The 19963-nt window shown below is 37.2% G+C and overlaps 1 protein-coding gene across 5 annotated transcripts in view; it reads right to left on the bottom strand.

The window, feature by feature from the left end:
* The window catches only part of MGAT5 (alpha-1,6-mannosylglycoprotein 6-beta-N-acetylglucosaminyltransferase), a 135970-nt gene that overhangs the window by 15175 nt on the left and 100832 nt on the right, over positions 1–19963 (bottom strand). For all 5 annotated transcript variants that reach the window (XM_026852188.1, XM_026852184.1, XM_026852187.1 and 2 more), the window contains exons 12-15: positions 13218–13367; positions 4911–5057; positions 922–1038; positions 19–93 (exon numbers count right to left, since the gene is read on the bottom strand). In XM_026852188.1, the coding sequence (XP_026707989.1) occupies positions 19–93; positions 922–1038; positions 4911–5057; positions 13218–13367 (489 nt within the window). The remainder of the gene's footprint in view (positions 1–18; positions 94–921; positions 1039–4910; positions 5058–13217; positions 13368–19963) is intronic.

Below are 19963 nucleotides of genomic sequence, written 5' to 3'. Positions count from 1 at the left end.
CACAATAAAAGTTCATACCTGTCTTTCAATAAACGCATTCATCCTCTGAAGCATTCCCTCACATGTAAATTCATAGGGCAAATAAGGGTCAATCTGTGGAAACATAATGTGTTAGAGGGTTTTTTTGTTTAAATGAACTTTGTGGTGTGCTGTGTGGTAGCAGCTTGTATTCCAAATCCTACATTATAGCTTAAGTAGCAACAATAAATGCAAATAAACTCATTAACAAATCACACTTTCACAAAGTCATCAGCAGTTTAAGCTGACTTTTGCTCCTTTGTAAAAGGCAGTGAAAGTTGCTCAGTGATTATCTTTAAGGAAACTCGGTTCCGGAATACTGCAAAATACGAGATACAGAATAGCCTGAGACCCTCTGGGATTCAAGAGCTCATGTTATAACTTAGTTTCAATTCTGGAGTTGAAGTGAGAAAGAAAACATTATGACAAAAAAGAATGGGATACCTCTGAAAATTACTGCAAACTTTTTTTTCGCCCTCTTGAAGTGTCCTCATTACAATTCCACACTGTAAGTGCACAAGCACTTCAGTGGCAGTTACATCAAGGCTACAGAAATCAGTCAAGAGTTGAGCATATATTTGGACAGGCCACAATGCTCCAAGAATCAACAAAGAAACTTCCTCACTGAATACATGAAAAATACAGACTACTGTATAATTTACATATGAAATGCACATTTCTATATAAATTCACTCATGCTCATTTTTTTCAGGTAAAAGCCTGGCATATCCAGTGCTAAAACATGATAATCAGATCCCACGGCTATGTGATAACAAATTTCTTTCCAATATCCTACTGAAGTGCAGCACACTGTTTTAATTTCACTAACATTAGGAAGCACTCTACATGTAGTACACAGTACATACTCAAGTGCTGATGACAAACTGAGGACACATTTCTTACCTTTTGATTTAAAATTGATTTCACAGCTTTCTCAACTTCAGAAAGATCATTGATGTCGACAGTCCAGACATGGGGCTTCCCAATGTAAACTTCAGCATAGGGATGCTGAGATGTCAACTGAAAGGAAGAAAAGATATTGGTAAAAATCAGTGTGTCAAGATATCCTTCCCTCTCACTCTCTTCATCAGACTTTTTAGATGAAATGCGCTAGGATAATACAAGAACTCAGCTAGAATCTGTCAGTGTCATTCCTTATCCTCAATCTTTCAGATTTTCTGTGCTTAAATTTAGAGAGTGAATTTAGTTGGAAAACTGAAGACCAGATAGTAACGCAGATCACAAGTAACATTTGTGCACCTCTGATTTGTGGCTTTGATCTTCATAATGACCCACATCCCAGAAGATCTGATGCTTACTGAAATTACTTTTACAACGTGACCTTGCTTCCCCACAGCTCATTGACAGAGCAGCCCTGCGTTTTCACAACCTGTAATTGCTACCAGTCCTGGTTAGACCTGCATGACTGGCTTTAAGAGATGTCATCCTTGCCCTGTCTCACCTTCAGATAATGTTCTCACCCTATCTCTACTTCAAATTTCAAACATTTCCAAGCTTCTGTGAGTAGTAGTGAATAAAGAATCATTTTTATCACTTAGGATGAATTCTGACTCTCCCTGATGACAGTACAAGAGTAATTTGACCTCAGTAAGACAACTGATATTTTGCTCTCCACCTTTGTCAGAAAACAAATTCAAACAATACCCAAGCAGATAACTAAGAAAAGTTATATTAGAGATTGCTTCCAGAACTAGCAGGATGGTACTAAAAGTAATTTTTGTGACAGGCTGCACAGGAATGAGAACATGCAAATGGACACACTGAGAGGAAGCAAAAGATGCAGGAGAAAGGGGAGTGTTTCACACTGGCCTCAGAAGACAACTGCTTTTGAAATAAATACAAACACCCCCCCACCCCACCCCCCCGGATAGATTATTCATAGACAATTTTTATACAGCTGCCCCTTTATGTATCATACAAAGAAAAATCTAGAGAGTGCAAAAGATGCAGGAAACTCTCTGTTGGAGGGAACCTTCTCCTGCACTAGGTACACATCGTACATGATCTCTTCCTCAAGAGAATGTAAGAAACTACTTTAAAAAATTTCACCTATTGCATTTTGCTTGTGGACAAGAGAAGCCAGTCTTATAGGTGGATGTGGGATCAGCTCGCATCATTCTGTGCTCCGAGAGGCTCACGGACTGCTGCAAGCCTGCAGCTGCCGGGCCGGTAACTCAGGATGCTTCTGCGCACCGACAGCTTCTGCAGCTGCCACGTTCACCTGCAGCCCGCTGCACTGTGCTGCCACTGGCATATTTTAAATTCCTCCAGAAAGTCCAAACATATTCTAACCTTTTTTCAATAGTATTTCTACAGCCACTAAAACTGTATGTACTTAAAAATGTGGTTACCAAGGCTGAGTTCCCAGGGCACTTATGTCTCGACTTCAGATGGCAGACGCTACATTCTTACTGTTTTCAGTAACAACAAAAAAACCTTCTATTGCACCTTCAAAAATATGGACATAAACCAGCGTTTTAAATTCCACAAAGATTTAGGAATTATGCCTTAGACCTTAGGAATTATGCCTTAGACCGCTCCTCCACCATCTCAGACAGACAGAATAAAGCCAGCAACATTAAAGCCAGATCTGATCTGGAAGCCAAACAACTAAGCTTCTCAGACTAGTAGCTGTTTTAAGCATTAAGAGTATCTAACAACATATTTTTATTGCACAAGTTATTCTACATCTATACTCTCAAAAAATATTAAGACTATTTCCTAATACTGAAATGCTTTAATTAGCCGAGGCTTAATGTCTTAGATATTCAGGACATACTCCCTCTGTCTATAATTAAAATCTGTAAGAATTCTTATAAATAGATTTGGAATTAATTTCTAATTCCAGCTCTTTTTTTTTTTTTTTCTTTCCTTCCTCTGCTTCATAAAAGCAGAAACCACACCCACCAAGTACCCATTTCAACTACATCTAGCATACAATGTTTTCTTTCTTTTGGTGGAAAGCACATAATGGAGAAGAAATACTGGTACAAATGCTGGTACAAAACAAGCTGCTAGAAGGAATTTCCCCCCCCCCCCCTTAAAATCATGTCCTAAGACAAAATAACTGCTGATGTTGAAAATTGAAAATTGTAATTTCCAGTTTTTGTAGAGTCTTCACTACAGGACCCCACCTTGGCGGTAGAGGGGAAACAATTAACTCCCCTCCCAATAAATTCTCCTTAGAACAAGAGAGCAGCAGTGACTTGCAATCATTACTTTACAAAAGTACTAAACACAGACTTTATCTTCAAATTGGTCTATGGATAGCCAATTTGCACAACTAGACAAGCTTTTTTTTGTTCTCCTTCAACAGTTGAAAAAAACTTAGAAGGATTTAAGGACTTTCTTAATCCCAAAGAACCAGCACATGGATTACTGCCAATCGGATCTAAATGCAGTTGTGAAAACCAGTTAGAGAAAAGATTACTCTTAGGATAGGTCAGCAGAGCATGTGAACAGCAATATTCACGATGAATGTTCATTATATTATTTTGTACTGAAGCAGTCTATAGGGATTATTTTTCTGTGCAAGTCAGGTGCACAGCATTTCTGTTAGTGCCAACACATGCCAGCGGGATTTAGCACAGCACTCCAAGCACCAGAATTCCTACTAAAGAGTTAAGTGGGTCCAGATTGTTTACTGAGCCTGACCAGTTACAGCCTCGGCACAGAACAACTAGAAATGAGACAAACAGTCTAGCAACCCACAGTAAAGCTTTGAAAGGTGCCAAGCCCAAGGAGAGAGTTTAAACAGACTTTTTTCCCCTTACTGCTATCTCCTTTGTCAGCAAGCTGTGAGAAGGGGCGAGTTTGAGCTCTTGCCCTGTACAAGCTGAATGCACAACCAGCTGAAAAGCAATTACAGTCCTGGATCATAAAATCGTAAGGAATTTACGTCCCCTGTTTAAAATGGGAAACTGTATTTTGCTCATCAAATAGCTGGCGCTGCTCAGGATGCAATTTATATAAGCCTACACATAACTTGAATTGGGAAATAAGCTGTGCAAAGTTCTCATCATCTAAGTGTTACTAGAGTGCTTTTCCTTTAGATAAGTATGTAAAGAAAATATGTATATACAAACCCATGAACACACAAGCAAAAGTGCTAATGTCAAGATGGCTACATAATCGTTAAATGCTTGCAAGTGGTATAGGCTGAATTCTACCTACACTGAAAAAGAAAAATATTCCAAAGTGAGTGCCAGGATGAGGGGCTAGTTTACTTAGTTGCATTTTTCTCTTACTAGAGTCTAAACACACTGGCTGTTTTGAACGCCTGAGGTTTGGTTTTGCTGTTCACTTAGACAGTCAGTTCTCCAAATGTCGTCAAGTGTTTAACCACACACACAGTGGGCTGTGACCATTAATACTTTAGCTGCTCAACAGTGCCTTGAGCAGGTCTGTTCTGGAGAAAAAAAAAATAAATCCCAAAACACATACAACAACCCACAAACGGCATTTTTATAATTTATGTAAACACCTATTTACTTCCTGCACAGCACAGAGTAATGTTTATTTCTTCAACAAAATAAAACCGCTTTCAAATGACACGTCATGTATCAGATGACATGATCTGTTCCTGGGCAGAACACCAGGTTTTCAAGTGAAACTTCAGTTTATGATCTAGCAGTAAGAATTAACAGAATATACATCTAGGCAAACCTAGATGTAAAGCTTAACAGTATGTTAATAAAAACTTTTGATGATCCTATAAAAATGACTGATAATCCCATCAATGGCTAAAATGACAGTTGCATTCCTTTTGCAATAAACTGTGAACATTTATGATATTTTTTCTATATTGTGTTACTTAAAAGAAATCCACGGTAATTTTCAATACAGAAATTCCCAAGATTGATAAAGCTTACCTCTCGGAGTGTAGGTTTGCCTTTGAAAAACTCTGTGTTTTTGCTACTTTTTGGTGGGTTAAATCTTAAATTTAGAAAAGCACATCCATTAGCAATAGCCTCTAAAGGAGCCGGCCCTTCATATGGAAATCCAAGACCAACGAACAGCTGAAAAATAGAAAACGAGAACTATCTTAATTTTTGTTCTTTACAAAAGCTGAAAGCTAAGAGCTAACTTAAAATAAACAATAACGCATTCTAAATGTACCAGCCTAAAAAACCCAAACACTAATGTTAAGAAGAAAACTGGAGAAATTCAGCAGCTCAGCCCTTCCCACCCAAGCAGTAATAGAATGTGCTGTAAAATACAATTTGACAATCATCTTCTGTAATGACCTGAGGTGATTTTTCACAGAGCTGAGGCAACAACAGACCCTTTCTGTTATTTTTTTTTGGGGGAAAAAAAAAAGTCATTTGGTGGTTTGACTGGTGTTGAAATGAAACTGCTTGGGCTCTCTTGCAGGTACAGGTTTTACTGCAGCAACCTCACGTAACAGCTACCCTACTGTTTTCCTTCTCTCCCACATCAACTAACCTGCTGGTTTTGCCAATATGAACATGCTCCTGGCAAACTGATTAAGTCTTCTAATTAAAACAGTAGATGGCAGCAAACATCAATTGAAGACACTGCCTAGGAGGCAAGAGCTAGCACAGTATTAAGAGGGTTCAACATCTCCAAGGTAAATTGAAGGAGGAAGAATGCCTCACAAAGCTATTCTTACATCGGCTGAGACTACAGGTGCTCTAGAAAAGGCAGTGCTTTTCTCTAATGTAAAGAAATGTAGTATTTTTTCAGAGTTGTCTGCCTTTTATTTGGATCTTGACCCCTTTCCTGGCCCAACATAATTAAAACGCCTGAATTAAATATAGAATTTTTCATCTTTATTTGAACGTCTGTGTGTAACGGGAGAATTACAAGCTCTGGTTTGTAACAGCAATTTCTCAGCACTGTTGCATGACTTAACGTGTGTGTGTGTGTATATATATATATTTATATAACACTACTGATTTTTTCAAGAAAATAAAGAGCAATTTTCATAAGTATTAGGATCATGTATTCAGGACATACATATTCAAAGAGGTCAAATTATACTATTCTGCATTAAATTTTCTGCAACATGGAAGTGAATCCTAGTAACAAAAGATTCAAAACTGAAGGCCCTTTCTAGAAGCTGATCTTAACACTGATGCAGTACTGTGCACAGGCATCCATCCTCTCCGACCCATAGCAACAACAGTATAAAATCTGAGTTGGACCATTTTAAAAAGAGACTTAACACTTCTCAGCATAGTTGAGGATATATAATCTTCAGTGCGTAGAGCTGAATATTGTTATTTCAGTTTTCAATTTATAGGTTAAAAAAGTCACCTACTTGCAAAAAGTTTCTCTGCTATCTTGCAGATTTAAATCTTACAGAAAACTCTCCAGCAGCTGATAAAAAAAAAGATCTGGAAGACTATTTCTACTAAAGCTAGATTATCTAAATTTAAGTTTTATATATGGCAAAAGATATATTACCTTTCAGTCAGAAAAAATACATACTAAATCTCATCTCAAAAGAGGCTTAATTTAAAGAAAGGTAATCTCTTGAAAATAATGAATTATGGACACGAAAACATTTCAAGCAATCTGCACACATAATGTTACTTATTTAAACTACTCCTTAGTTCAGGCAGAAAACCAGCTGAGAACCGGCAATTAAAACCATCTGAAGTATCAATTCTCCTATGATTCTGTGTTTGTCTGTTATGTAGAGAATGCTGGTTTGTTTGCTTCATTTTTCACTTTTTTAATAAACTGCTGCTGTGCACTGCTGAACAGTTCTGAGTCTGACTGGTCCGTTTATTTAGGAGGAAGCTCCATGGGGAAAGAAACATGGTTTTATGTTTTGACAGCACAGAGCACACTGTCAACACTTAATCTATAATAAATAGCTTACCACCTGTTTCGCATCCATTTTCCAACCTTACCTCTAAGCAGCACCATACCTTTGAAGAAAGAAAGAAGTATGTGTCTGATGGCTGGAACAGTGCACATTTGTGTGCTACCTGCTGACCCACTGTGGCAGCCCGGCTCACAGCTGCCCACAGACCCCCCCAGCAACTTTTTTCAACCCTCCCAAAATCTTTTATCGCTCTCCATCACACTGTTATCAGGTCAGTAGAAATTCCCAAACTGAATCTAGACCCTGCTCATGAAAACTGCCTTTTATTAACATTCCTAGTTAGGGAGCTAGTGGTTTTGTGTGGTATAAAGAGCAAAAGTGAGGAATATCTTAATTGCCTGAAGAAAGTCACATTCGTTACAATTTAAAAAGCAAGCATTAGAGAACACAGATCATTTCTCTAACTCATTCTTATGATGCTCTAATTTGCTAATCCTTTGAATTACATGCAGCTTGTTATTTCCAGAAAGGCTAAAACAATCTGTCAAGGTATTTCCTAAAAGTATGCAACAAATACTGCAAGCCACTAATTGAAAAAGAAGTTAAAAAAAAAAAGAAAATAACAGGCAACAATTCTCAGGTACCAGTGAAGCAAGCATCCATCCTTAGTAGAGTTGAGGTTGTGTGGAAGACAAAGCTCTCTCCTACAAAGAGTAAAGATTTAGACCAGACTGTTTCCACAACATTGTGGTATAAATGCACGCTGGTTGCCTCCACCACGTAAGGAGCTGACTGTGGCTTTCAGGGTATTCTCTTACCAGATGCTATGTCTGGTAACACAGAGGTGGTGGTGGAGGTGCACCTTCACCCTATGGCTGAAGATCTGTAATGCAAAACTTCAAATTTCACAATGTTGGTAACATAACTGTGGGTATACATGGTTCAAAAATGTTAGCCCTGATCTTGCTTTGTTAGCTGCAGCAGAATTGCTATGCAGAGTAGAATTCCTTTATGCTTTACTGGTTGATTAGTGCTTGAAACCATTTCATTTTCTGCATGTGAGCATTTTTCTCCCCTTTTCAAATGTTTTTGAAAGCCAGAACTATTATTTTTCATACAGTGCTATAAGTGGGCATGTTGCCACAGTAGGCTCTGTATACTAACACCCTATATAACGAGGTGATTGCCAGGAGGAGTTTACAGTATAAAAGTCTATCTAAAGGAGATAACAGAAAATAAATTATCACTGTAATATCAGTGTGGTTTTTTTCGAAAACCATTTCCTTGTTTGCAGTGACTGCTACCCAGGTGTGTCTGTGCCTATAGGTCTGTACAAATCCCCTTTTTTGATTTGTATCTGCAACCTCACTTGCCCAACATGAGTAAAGCAGGTGTTGAAACTCTTAACCAGGAATCCTTTGGGTTTTGTAAGAAAGGCTCCTCGGGAACCTTTTCTGCATTTGCAGTGAATCAAGCCCCTGGTTTGGAATTTCAGACTTTTGGGTTGGCCACCCAGCATCAGACCAGGCAAGACACCATTCTTTTCTGATAATAATATAAGCAGTCCTTCCATAGTGTAGCAGTCAAAGTAGTGGAGACCTCTCTGGCATGAAAAGTGCTTCATAACCACTCCCCTAAAAAAGCAGTGTGTTTTTGTTTTATTTTTTGGAAACAACTGACTTTCAGTTGACACTATGCAATTTATTTATGGAGTTTATGGCGCCAGATCAGATTATTATTAAAATGAGTGCTTGAACAAACAGTCTTTTTAAATTATAACCAAAAGTATAAAATAAGGAGTGAATGTTTTACTTCACTGACTGTATTTCTGTCTAGCTGAATATTTAAGAGAAAAATTTCATAAGAGAAAAATTTCATATTCCAGAGACTAAATAGTGCCATAAACAGAAGTGTTTACCTTCTCCTCTCCCCTTTCTAACATTACTGCACTTTATCTAATTTATTCTGTTGGGTTGGTAGGTTTATCGCTCCTTATTGAACTTATATATTCTCTTCTGAACCACAGAAAGAGAAGTGTAGCAAAGGCTGTTGTTAACTATCTTGATGTATTTTTCTCATGAATATAAAATACCTTCTGGAAAAGTCGATCCTTTTGTGATTGAAACAACTTTAGAACAGAATCACTAGTTAAGTGAGGGAACTGGGGGGGTTTAGTCTGGAGAAGAGGAGGCTGAGGGGAGACCTCATCGCCCTCTACAGCTACCTGACAGGAGGGTGCAGAGAGCTGGGGATGAGTCTCTTTAACCAAGTAATAAGTGATAGGACAAGAGGGAACGGCCTCAAGTTACGCCAGGGAGGGTTTAGACTGGATATTATGAAGTATTGCTTTCCGGAAGGGGCTGTTGGGCGTTGGAATGGGCTGCCCAGGGAGGTGGTGGAGTCCCCACCCCTGGAGGGGTTTAAGAGGAGGGTCAACACAGCACTGAGGGATCTGGTGCAGTTGAGAACTGTCAGTGTTAGGTCAATGGTTGGACTGGATGATCTTCAAGGTCTTTTCCAACCTAGACAATTCTGTGATTCTGTGTCTTCTCAGCTGATTTTGTGAACTGTGTGGAAGTAAAAAATATATTACTACATAAAATGTCATATTAAAAAAAGTTTGTTTTCCTATTTCTGCTTATCTAACACTGCAACAGGATTTTTCCTAAACTGTCCAAAGAGGGTGTTGCTCCCACTTTTATTAATCAACGTTCAGAGATTGTAAATTGCACTTAGTAAAAAAACTTGGATTACCTCAAAAATTCACAGTGACTTGAAGTAAAAAGTTGCATCCCAAACTTTCTCAAAAGGAGAAACATTTCTCAAGAATTCAGTACTGGTTCTTCCAAGAGAGTCTGGTCCAACTCCTGCAGCTGCCCACTTGGCAAGAAGCCACGTAAATTGGTGGGATGGCTGCCAGCTCGCCTACCCTATTTTCCTCCGACGTGATGAATGGCTTTACATCTCCTCATTAGGAACTGTTGACATGTCTCGTTTTTGTCATGCACTACACAGCTGAACTAGCCATGATGAATCTCAAACAGCAGCCTCCTGCTTGGAAAACACACTTATTCTGAAATGCGTTGCTTTATAATACACACCAGAATGAAATGGCAGCTGCATGCTTTTGAGAATACTGTGTCCTATACCAACTACTGCAGAGAGACCATGTACATTTTGGGAATGCAAAGCTCAGATCAAGAATCATGACTGAGCCGTCACCAATTGGTATTTTGCTGTCTAAGGGCAAAATGAAGCAGTGCAACATAAACTGACACTTCTGAGTACACTAAACTGTGTGATTTGTTAAATTATTATTTAGCTCTGATTTTCTGAAAACTAGATCATTTCTCAGTTGACTTTACAAAAACTTGCTAATACAATGTTGAATTCACAAACAATGGAAGACAATCCCTTGCCTTTGGGTTTGACAACATATGGTTAGTAAAAGAAAAATCTGAAAGTTTCTGGAAGCTTAAAGACAAAGTTTGTTGCTTGGAGACCGCAAACAGCAGGCCTAGATGGTTCAAATGAGCATTGTACCCACAGATGTTACCACCCCTGAGTTACAGCTCCAATTATTCACATACTTTCAGCACACTGATTGTCTAGTGACAAAACCCCATAACTAAATTCATTATGGGGCTCTGGTCACGTTGCCTAGCAATTAAAGTGATTATGATTAAAAAGTGTCCTTGAGTATCACTGGATGCATGTGCACACATACACAAGGCTCCTCAGTGCACAAAGCTCCTATTCAAGTCAGCTTGATTTTTGTGGAAAATCTGCACTTATTTTAGCAATTAAATCCATGATCCATTTGATATAAACACAACTGACCCACACACCGAGTGAGCAGATGGCCCGCGGAGACAGGTGAGTGGTGTTTTATGGTAACCTATGTTAAAGTATTGTCTTTTAAAATGTATCAAAATCTGAAACTGAAGGTACAGGCAACAGGAAGACTTAGAGCAAGTATGTCTGTTGATCAACACAGACAGCCATATGGTAAGGCAGAACTGCCAGTGTACCTGTGAGATACTAAACATCAGCTATCAAAAAAAAAAAACCCAACCCAAATACCCAAAAATACATCTCCAACTGAAAAAGGACAACCTAGATGGTAAATCTCAGTTTCCACTTTCAATCTCAGGATGCTGCTTTTTTACTTTTTCTGTTGAACTAGATATATTGGAACAAGTATTAGACAGGAATAATAACTGAAATTCATGATGCAGTGAGCCATATTTCATTTCATTTTGTTGCAACATCAGAAATACACTGCACTCCCATTTGCCTAACAATAAGAAGTATTTGGAGAAGCAGATGGACTCTTAACTGCTTATCATCAGGTCAAAGTTTTGTTAGCCTGGCTGCAATCATAAATAAGTAATTCCCTTAGAAGGAAGACAGCTTTTGTCATTTGCAACTCTGCTAACAAAAGCTCAGAAAAGCCATATAAAAATACTGTTTGTAGACTTTAAAAAATATAGTTTACTGGAAGACTGTATTAAAAAAAAAAAAGTGATAAGAACACTGGCTTCTTGATAAAGGCCTCTAAAACATACTGTTATGTTTCTCAGTGCCATCGACTAAGGAATGCAGCAAATTCTCAAAGGATTTTCCCCAACATTAGGAAGACCAAAACCCAAGTCAATGCACAACAATCATATAGAAAATCATGAAAATCTAAAATGCTTGTAGGACTCTGAAAACAGTACAGTGTAGATCCCTGCTTTTCACAAAAATACAACCTGCGAAAAATAAGCAACTTTCTGATCTTAGGAGCAGTTCACAAACACAAGATAGTATCATCTTCCATCTGGTATTGCAATTACTAGTCAAAAAAATGAGTGAAACTACCCTGACTACTTCCTGTGTTGCAAAACCCACATAACTACACTGTGCTGCTGCTTAATATGTACATATCAACTTAAATTTGTCCTAAATTGAATGTGTTCTTACATTGGCTCTTAGGGCACAGCAAATATAACCAATAACAACTAGACGAGCTATCTACTTAATATTGAAAAGCAAGCTTTCAAGTATAATACACATAAAATGGCTGAGAATGAGTAAGTCTTCCTCTAATTGTAACTTAACTATTACTGTGAATTGCACTTTGTAAATTATAAGGACTTCAGTAAATCCATAGGAAGACCATTAGCTTATTTTACTATTCTGGGGAATAGAACACATTTCTTTTCAGAAAGAAGTCACTGTTTGTGCTTAGGGTTATTCTTCCCACATTAGTACTATGATTAAGACAGTGATTTCATACTCCACACATGCAAAAACTGTGTAATCTCAATATTATCTATGACGAAAGTAAATGCTGACTTTTTAATCTGCAACATTATGTGTATCTGTATGCATCAAGTACATACACACTGTGGTTGCCTTTAAAAAGTCATAATTTGCCAACAGCTGTCACACAGAGATGTCAAATTACCATCATTTTCCCAAATATTTCAAAAAGGAGATCTCTGCAGTCGTGTGGGAAGACTGGGAGGTGCTTGTTTTTTTCTTTTCTTTTTTTAATACATTCTTCTGTAGAAATGCACAGCAAGAAACTATCAACAATGGGTAGTAAGTGGTGCAGTTCCACACATTTTGCTAATTTTAAACACACAAACCACTTCTTTCACCAACTGAAAGTTAAACATCCTATTTAAATGTAATCTACTAAAGTGTTTTAATGAACCACAAAGATTATGGGAATGGTACAGAAAACCCTGCCAAGCATTCTAACTACGGGGACAAAAGTTGATTTATTTCAAGGTATATACTGTCCCTTATCTTGAGCTCCCTTGACTATGGGGCCACAGGCAAAGCACACCACAAAAAGCACACCCTTGCTCATTCTCTCTGCACAGCTGATACACAGGAAAGAACTGAATGGTGAATGAAGCACTTGCTTTTCTTCTTTTCTCCCTCAGAGAGTAGAGTTGCTCTAGGTTAAAGTCACTGGTAGGGCAGAGCAAGCGTGAGTACTGTACAGCTTTCAGGTATTCCCTAACTTTCACATCAGGGATGTCAAACAAAGTACATTCCCAGTTGATATATCTCCTTGAGCAAAATATCATGTTTAAGAAAATGAAAAATGCATTTATTCATGTTTCTCAAGCTCGTTGTTAAATGTGTCTGTGACTGTAGGTTGTCATCCCAATTTTCTAATAATAGCTGTCAATCCACAAAACATGGACATGATGATAACCATATTCTTAGGACACAGAGGACAATTTAAGCTCCTTTACATTTGATCATTTATTTTTCCAGTGCTTTTAAATTAGGAGCTCATTTGTAGGCGGTGAAATGCACGCACTTCAGATACCGTCTATCTGTAGCTATTTTTGCCACTACTCCCTCTTGACAAACTTACTTTGGTTTCTCTCAGTAGAAACTGCAGATCCCGCCCACTGAGTATACCATGGTTTTTTACGTAGCCAGGAATATAAATGGTGCTTGTTCCATGAACAGTTCCGTGGACTTCCATGTAGGTGTGGATGATGTCCAGATAAGCCTTCTTATCCTGTAACGGCAACAAGAAAATATTTTCAGTCTTTACACATTTCAAGCAGTAGTGTTCAAAGTTGTTTTATCTCCTGTACCAAAAAGCCAGAAAGAGAAGTCCACTAATTCTTCTATGATTTCTATAGTAATTCAGCTTTCATTACATTATTAGTTTTGTTTTCTACTAGACTGGAAGAAAACTGCAGCTTTTTTATTCATAGTATAGGTATAAATAAATCGATACCAAGGTCCTATTAATTTCGAATTGGACAAAAACCAGGTCACCATCAGATAGCTGTAATCTCAGCATGCCTAAACAATGTGTGGTCTAAAAAACCTGAAAAACTCATTTTGAAATATCAAATTTTCACTGTTTTTTGTCAGAAATGCAAAATAATTAGTTGTTGTTTATCATCTTTATGAAGAAAAGGGTGAATCTCACCTTAGTAAGACACAACTTTGCAACTGAATAATTGAATACAAATCTTTATCTAAATACCTAGTATCTGAGTCCTGTGAGATACCTATAAATACTGCACTTACTTAAAGTTTTAAAGGCATTTTGGAAAAGACCTTCAGAAGAGTAATGGCTTTAGGGTTGAATTTAAAAAAAAAAAAAATACACCCTCGTAGTTTACAAACAAGAATTATTTTAATTTTCAATACCATATGTTTTATGAGTTTTAAAGACTACTAGCATTCCAAAAGCAATTAGCTGTAGACTGTATTTACAGCCACTATGCAGCACAGATCAGAGACACTTTCCCTCAATATTTGCACATAGTCTTAGTAATAGCTCTAAAATCAGGCAACAAGTTTCTGTACTTCTTGGCAGCAAGAGAGTTTTTAAGAATTCTACTTTCACTCACTGTTTTGTCATGTAAATTCTGTACACTGTTCTTCCACAGCCCTGTGTGAAAGCTGGCCAAGAATTTTAGTGAAGTTCATTCAAAGGGCAAGTAGACTGCTGAAAATCCTCTCTTTTCAAATCTTGGAGGAGCAATAAGGTATCAAGCCTAGGTGAATGAACACTATCACTTCTTAAAACTTCCTTGAAAAATTGATTGTTGGTATAGATATGAACACACAGAGTATTTAATGTCATATAACAACTGGCTTCTAGCTTTAACTTGCTCTGCTGGTGATACTGTTTGTGACGAAGTAAATTGCCTGATTCATTATTAAATCACCCTGTTCTGGTAGCTATGCTAAGGCTGCACATGTCAGACAATGTCCTGGGTTAAGTATTACATAAAACAGCCACCAAATGGAGACAACCGTGCTTTCTTGTTTGATGAGGCTGCTGGTGGTGTTAATTAACACAAATTATTTACAAAACTAAAAGCTTGCTCCATTTTTTATTTTTTCCTTTAATTTCAAATTTGAATTACTCTGAAAGAGATGTTCCTCCCATTATTTGTAAAGTAGCATAATAAGAAACTGTTGAGAAGCTCATATACTTGAAGAGAAAACCCACTGCAGAAATTTTCTTTGCAAATGTGCAGGAAAAAAATAAATGGAGTAGCCTGGTCTTGTTACCAGAATACAGCAGTGGTCTCTTGCTAGAGGCTTACCTTAATCCTGCCTGCCTGGCTTCCGGAACAAATAGAGCCTAGGAGTTAGGCTTTAGTGTTTTCAATGGGAAGAGACAGCAATGAAGCACAGGTTCTACTGACATGATCTGCCTATAGTAAGAACACCAAAGCACTTGCCTCAGATTTTATTGGCACACGTCACACACACTAATGACATGAATGCACTCTAACTCAACAAAAATATGAGAAGCAAGCAGCTAGAAAGAACAAAACCAGGATTACCTAAAATTGCACTTACTTATTTTAACAATTTCCACAATAAATTTTAAAAGATGAATGTAAAATGGACCAAAAGAAACGTAGGATTTTCACAGGTCTCCTGTTTATATGTGATGCCAATAAAAACCTAGTGGGATTTTAGAGAAGCATCTGTGAAGCTTATTGCTAAAATTCTGCTGGAAACACTCTAATGCATACAATGAATAGATGTCGAATTTAGCCCAAAGTATTCCCCAAATCATCTTGTTAATAAATGAATCTTCCTACTATATCCATGTGCTGTCCTCTATACAAATACCAGCACTTGATTGCTATAAAACAGGGAAAACAAGATTAAAAAAAAAAAAAAAAAGTCTGCTAAAGGTAGGATGAAAAGAATAGGCTCCCGTGCTCCATTTACAGTAGTACTTTTGGGGGGCAGAGGGAGAGTTTTACTTAAACTCTTCAAGTGACAAAAATATCTAATAAATATTACTAATAAATTCAAACTGAGCAGACATACAAATTTATACTTAAAATTAATATATAACCAATCAATACGATTTAGGAAGAGAAAGCAAAAGCAATAATAAAATCAGCATGTTTTAAGCCTCCCTGCAAGCGCAACAAAGCATTAAATTAACTATCCATAACTTTAACTGGGAACATTACTTAAGCATATGACTGACTTCTTTCCTGATAAAGAGTCTAAAACCATAAATAAAACATTTAATATCCCAAACCGTATCAATTTTTCCATCCATAACATTTAGAAAATAATGGACTTTTAAATGGTGTCGCTGGGTTTCCATCTCCACAAGATACGGTAACTACTGTAGACTGCACTATAGAGTCTATAGAAATTATTTTTCCTCACAAAGGAAACCTTATAGATAGATATGCATAAGGGATCAATATGTTAAAAAATATATATATCTATGAATTAGTTTTCAAACCACAAGAGTCAAAATATGAAAAAACAACACACACAATCTGAGAAAAATCTTTCATCCCCCAAAGGGCAAGCTTCTTACTTTTAATCAAATGAAATTTTTAAAGAACTGGAACAGAGCGCTGCATCTTCCCTTTTTTCTCTGTACATAAAACAACTGGGTTTAATTTTTCCAAAAGTCTTTCTTTCTGAAGAGCAAACAAAATAAAGCCCAACTAAAAACTCAGAAAGCACAATCCAAAAAACAATCACTTCTTTATTCCCTTATTCACTCTGAGTCAAAAGCAACTGCTTTCATAATAATCCATAAGGTTCCATTAAAATACCATTAGCACCTTATACCTTACATTACAAGTCTCACATTTGTCTCCTTTTGCATTTAAGCAGTCCTGAACTTCTACCTTCCTTGCAGAAAAGTGTTATTTTGGATCATAAAAGTATATATTGATAGAAGCTAATTCACAAAAATAATCAGGACACATAATTCAATTCTAAACATTAAAAACGTTGAAGTAGAAAATGAGAGAGTGTAAACATGGCATTTATAAATAGAAAGGCTAGAAGTAAACGAATCGAGAAATGTGATTTGCAAACAAAATATCAACATTCCTTCAACTGTTAATCCACTTCCTGAGTCTGCTTGCTTGGGTGTAGATACAAATATTCTTTTATCTTAGAGCATTTGACAGTAACTTCAGATTTTTACTTTCTCCAAAATTAATTCAAAGAGAAAAGATCACAGGCTGCTGGCTAGTAACGCAAAATCAACATTCTCTGCAGAGTCTGTATCAGACTGCGCCATGCACCCATGTCTGCTGTCCATACTGCAAATCTAGACTTTGAGTGTGAAAGATAACATCAAAAAAAAAGCAAATTATTTCTCCTCAGAATCAAAAAGGAAGAGTAACAGTGAGTAGCAGTCATACACACCTTTTCTGAAACATTTTTTTTAGCATCTAAAACCAAACATTTCATTCAGGAAAGTACTTTTTTTGATCACTGACTGAAGAACTGTTATTACTGCTCATCAATTATTTCCAGCATCATGATAAGGCATTTCTCATCAAAGAAATCAAATGACAACTGTCTGGTAAGTCTGTCCCTAGGACAATGTTGACAAGATGACACAGTCTGTAGGGCTGAAATTTTAAGTTTGGTGAGTGAAAAAATTAAGTATAAAAGCTACAAAAATATGTGATAGAAACACAATGCATTAAGAACTAAACTCTGCTGTTAGTTTTCTTGATACAGTAGATGGTGGTAATTAACAACTCTGCTTTACCATCAGTTTGTCAGTTGAAAGTAATCACAGTATTTTGCAATTTTAGACCATTCAAGTATCCTCACAGAACACCAGCAATTCAACACGGAATGGAACTAAGCACCACATGCAGAACTACAGGCTGACTACATTACAGAAGGCTGAGTTCAGAGCCCTGAACTGGTTTATGGGTTGAAAGTTCAAATTGCAAAATATATGTAAAACAACCCATATATCCCGTCTCACTTTCTTACATTGAAAGAGTCAGAAGACAACAGTTTTATAAAGCTTGATAAATGTAACTCAGAAAATTAAGTACTGGGATAGATTTCTGTGTATATCCTAAATACATACCATTAAGTCTAGCAGTCTTAACATTTGGGTGCTTATTTGCCAAAGTGTCAAGTCCAAGGTAAGCTAAAATCCAGTGTATATGCAATGTATGCCAATTGAGATTGTGACACAAACATAAGATTGGAAAATCTCTCTTCTTGAGAGCTATCATACTCTCACAAAGACTTTTCAAGACGAATAATGAAAATCCTGTCTCCTGGGGAACTCCGAGAACAAATACTGGAGAATGCAATGTACAACAATATTAAGAGCAAAACAGATAGTCTTTAACAGTTTTACAATGGTAAATCACAAAGAGTAGATGTCTCTTGGAGCTCAAATATGGAACTTTCAAACTGCTAGCCACAGAGTACTTGGTGCAGAGTATAGAATTTATAAATGGATCTGGAAAGGATTCAGTGATTCATGACTAGAAAGTGTGAATTCTACACTGAACAAATTATCTGAAACTTAAAATAAAGTGTTAACTATATAATCACATGAAACCCACAAAATTACAACAGTCAACAAAATTACAGTAGTCAATTCTTCATGTAGAAGAAAATCGTCTCTCACCAAACTTGTGGTGTTCTCTGAAGTAGTCAATCAGCATGAAGAAACTCTTTAAAAGTTCCTAAAGCAACTAAGTCTCTTCGGGAGAGAAGGAAATCGGCCTTATGAATGAATGGTCAGCACGTGAAAGAGAACAGAGAAGTGAGAAAGTGTGCACTCAACACATACTATTCAGAGTAGCAAAACTGAAACCAGTTTCAAAATGTTGCAGAAAAACACCACAACACTGAACACGTGGTGGTGTAAAGCTTTTGACAAAGTCCCCTCAGTAATCTAAGGCATGGAGTGACTAGGAAATAAAATAGCTGATAAATTCAGTATAAATGAAGTGATGCACACTGGTGAAAACCAGTCCTAGCTTCATGTATGGACCTAAGCTTACCAATGTCACTCAAGAATGAAGACTTTGCACTCTGATAACACATGATTCAAAGTCTTGAACACATGATTACGGTCCATGAAAAAAGTGCAATGTCCAATGTTCAGCAGCAGTCAGAGCACCCACCAGCCAAATAAATGATAGGAATTATTTGGAAAGGAATAGAGAAATATAGAGAATATAATGGAACTGTTCTATAACAACACATTCTCTCCCTCCTCTCCAACACTGTTGTGCTTCTGGTCCCTTTTCTCAAAAAGAAGCCAAGAACACTGGATGTGGTTCTGGGAGGGTTAAGAAGGACCCACGTTACAGAACATTTTCATCATGACATACTGAAATCTGTAACAACTTCATTATTGATTCTTCAGCTGGGAAAAGACAACTTGGCAGAATATGAGAGAGGTTTACAAAACCATAATTTGGCATAAAGAACATGGAGAGTGACAGTCTATTCATGATGTCCTCATGCAAAGGAAGGCAAACAAAGGTAGTAGGAGGCAGGTTTAGAAAAATCCAAAAGTTAATGAATCCTCCTGCAATACGTCAAAGATTTGAGGGACACCATGACAGAGAACGTTGTGGAGGCAAAAAAGTTTGCATAGGTTCATGATCAGACAAGCGAAGCCATCTCTTACTGAAATCTCAAAAGGGTGGCAACAGTCAGTTTATCAATAGACAGATTCAGAAAATACCCTGAGCTGAAAAAAGCTGGAAAGAGAGAGAATACGCAAGGGAAGTATTATGTAACTTTGCCATGCTTTTGCTCTTCCCTGAATGTCCATTTATGGCTTCTGTGCTAGGCACCTATCCCATGTATCTAAAAATCACACATCGGCACACATATATATTTACACCTATGTAATCTTTGCACAAAGAATTAATGAAACATCTCAGTAAAGACTTGGGTCCTTCAAGATCTGCCAGCAATCCTGCTTATTCTGTCACTATCATCTTTACCTATTTCATCCATCATTTCTTGTAGTTCTTCATCCATGAATTTTTCTCCCTTTTTAACTCCACTGAGGTTTTTGAAAGATTTGACAGTTTCATTGTCATGTAATGTGCACTAACACCTAACCAGGAATTTCCTGTCCTTTGAATAGAAAATTCCAGAACTAACAATGAGACATACTTGTGCACTGTAACTGCTGAAACAAAAAAGTACAGAGATACAGAAGAAAATAGGAAGTGAGACCACAGGAAGAAAAGGGTGTGTTGGTTTTGTGATACACAAGTACTAGTAGATGACTGCATTAACTGGTATTCTAAGATCTCACTAATTCATTCTGCAGTTGGAGAGTTCTGCAAAAAGTAGCTGATC

Source organism: Athene cunicularia (genome assembly GCF_003259725.1).
Source record: "Athene cunicularia isolate RWA chromosome 7 unlocalized genomic scaffold, athCun1 chr7_part1, whole genome shotgun sequence".
Taxonomy (NCBI): Eukaryota; Metazoa; Chordata; class Aves; order Strigiformes; family Strigidae; genus Athene; species Athene cunicularia.
This window is presented reverse-complemented; position numbering and strand designations above follow the sequence as displayed.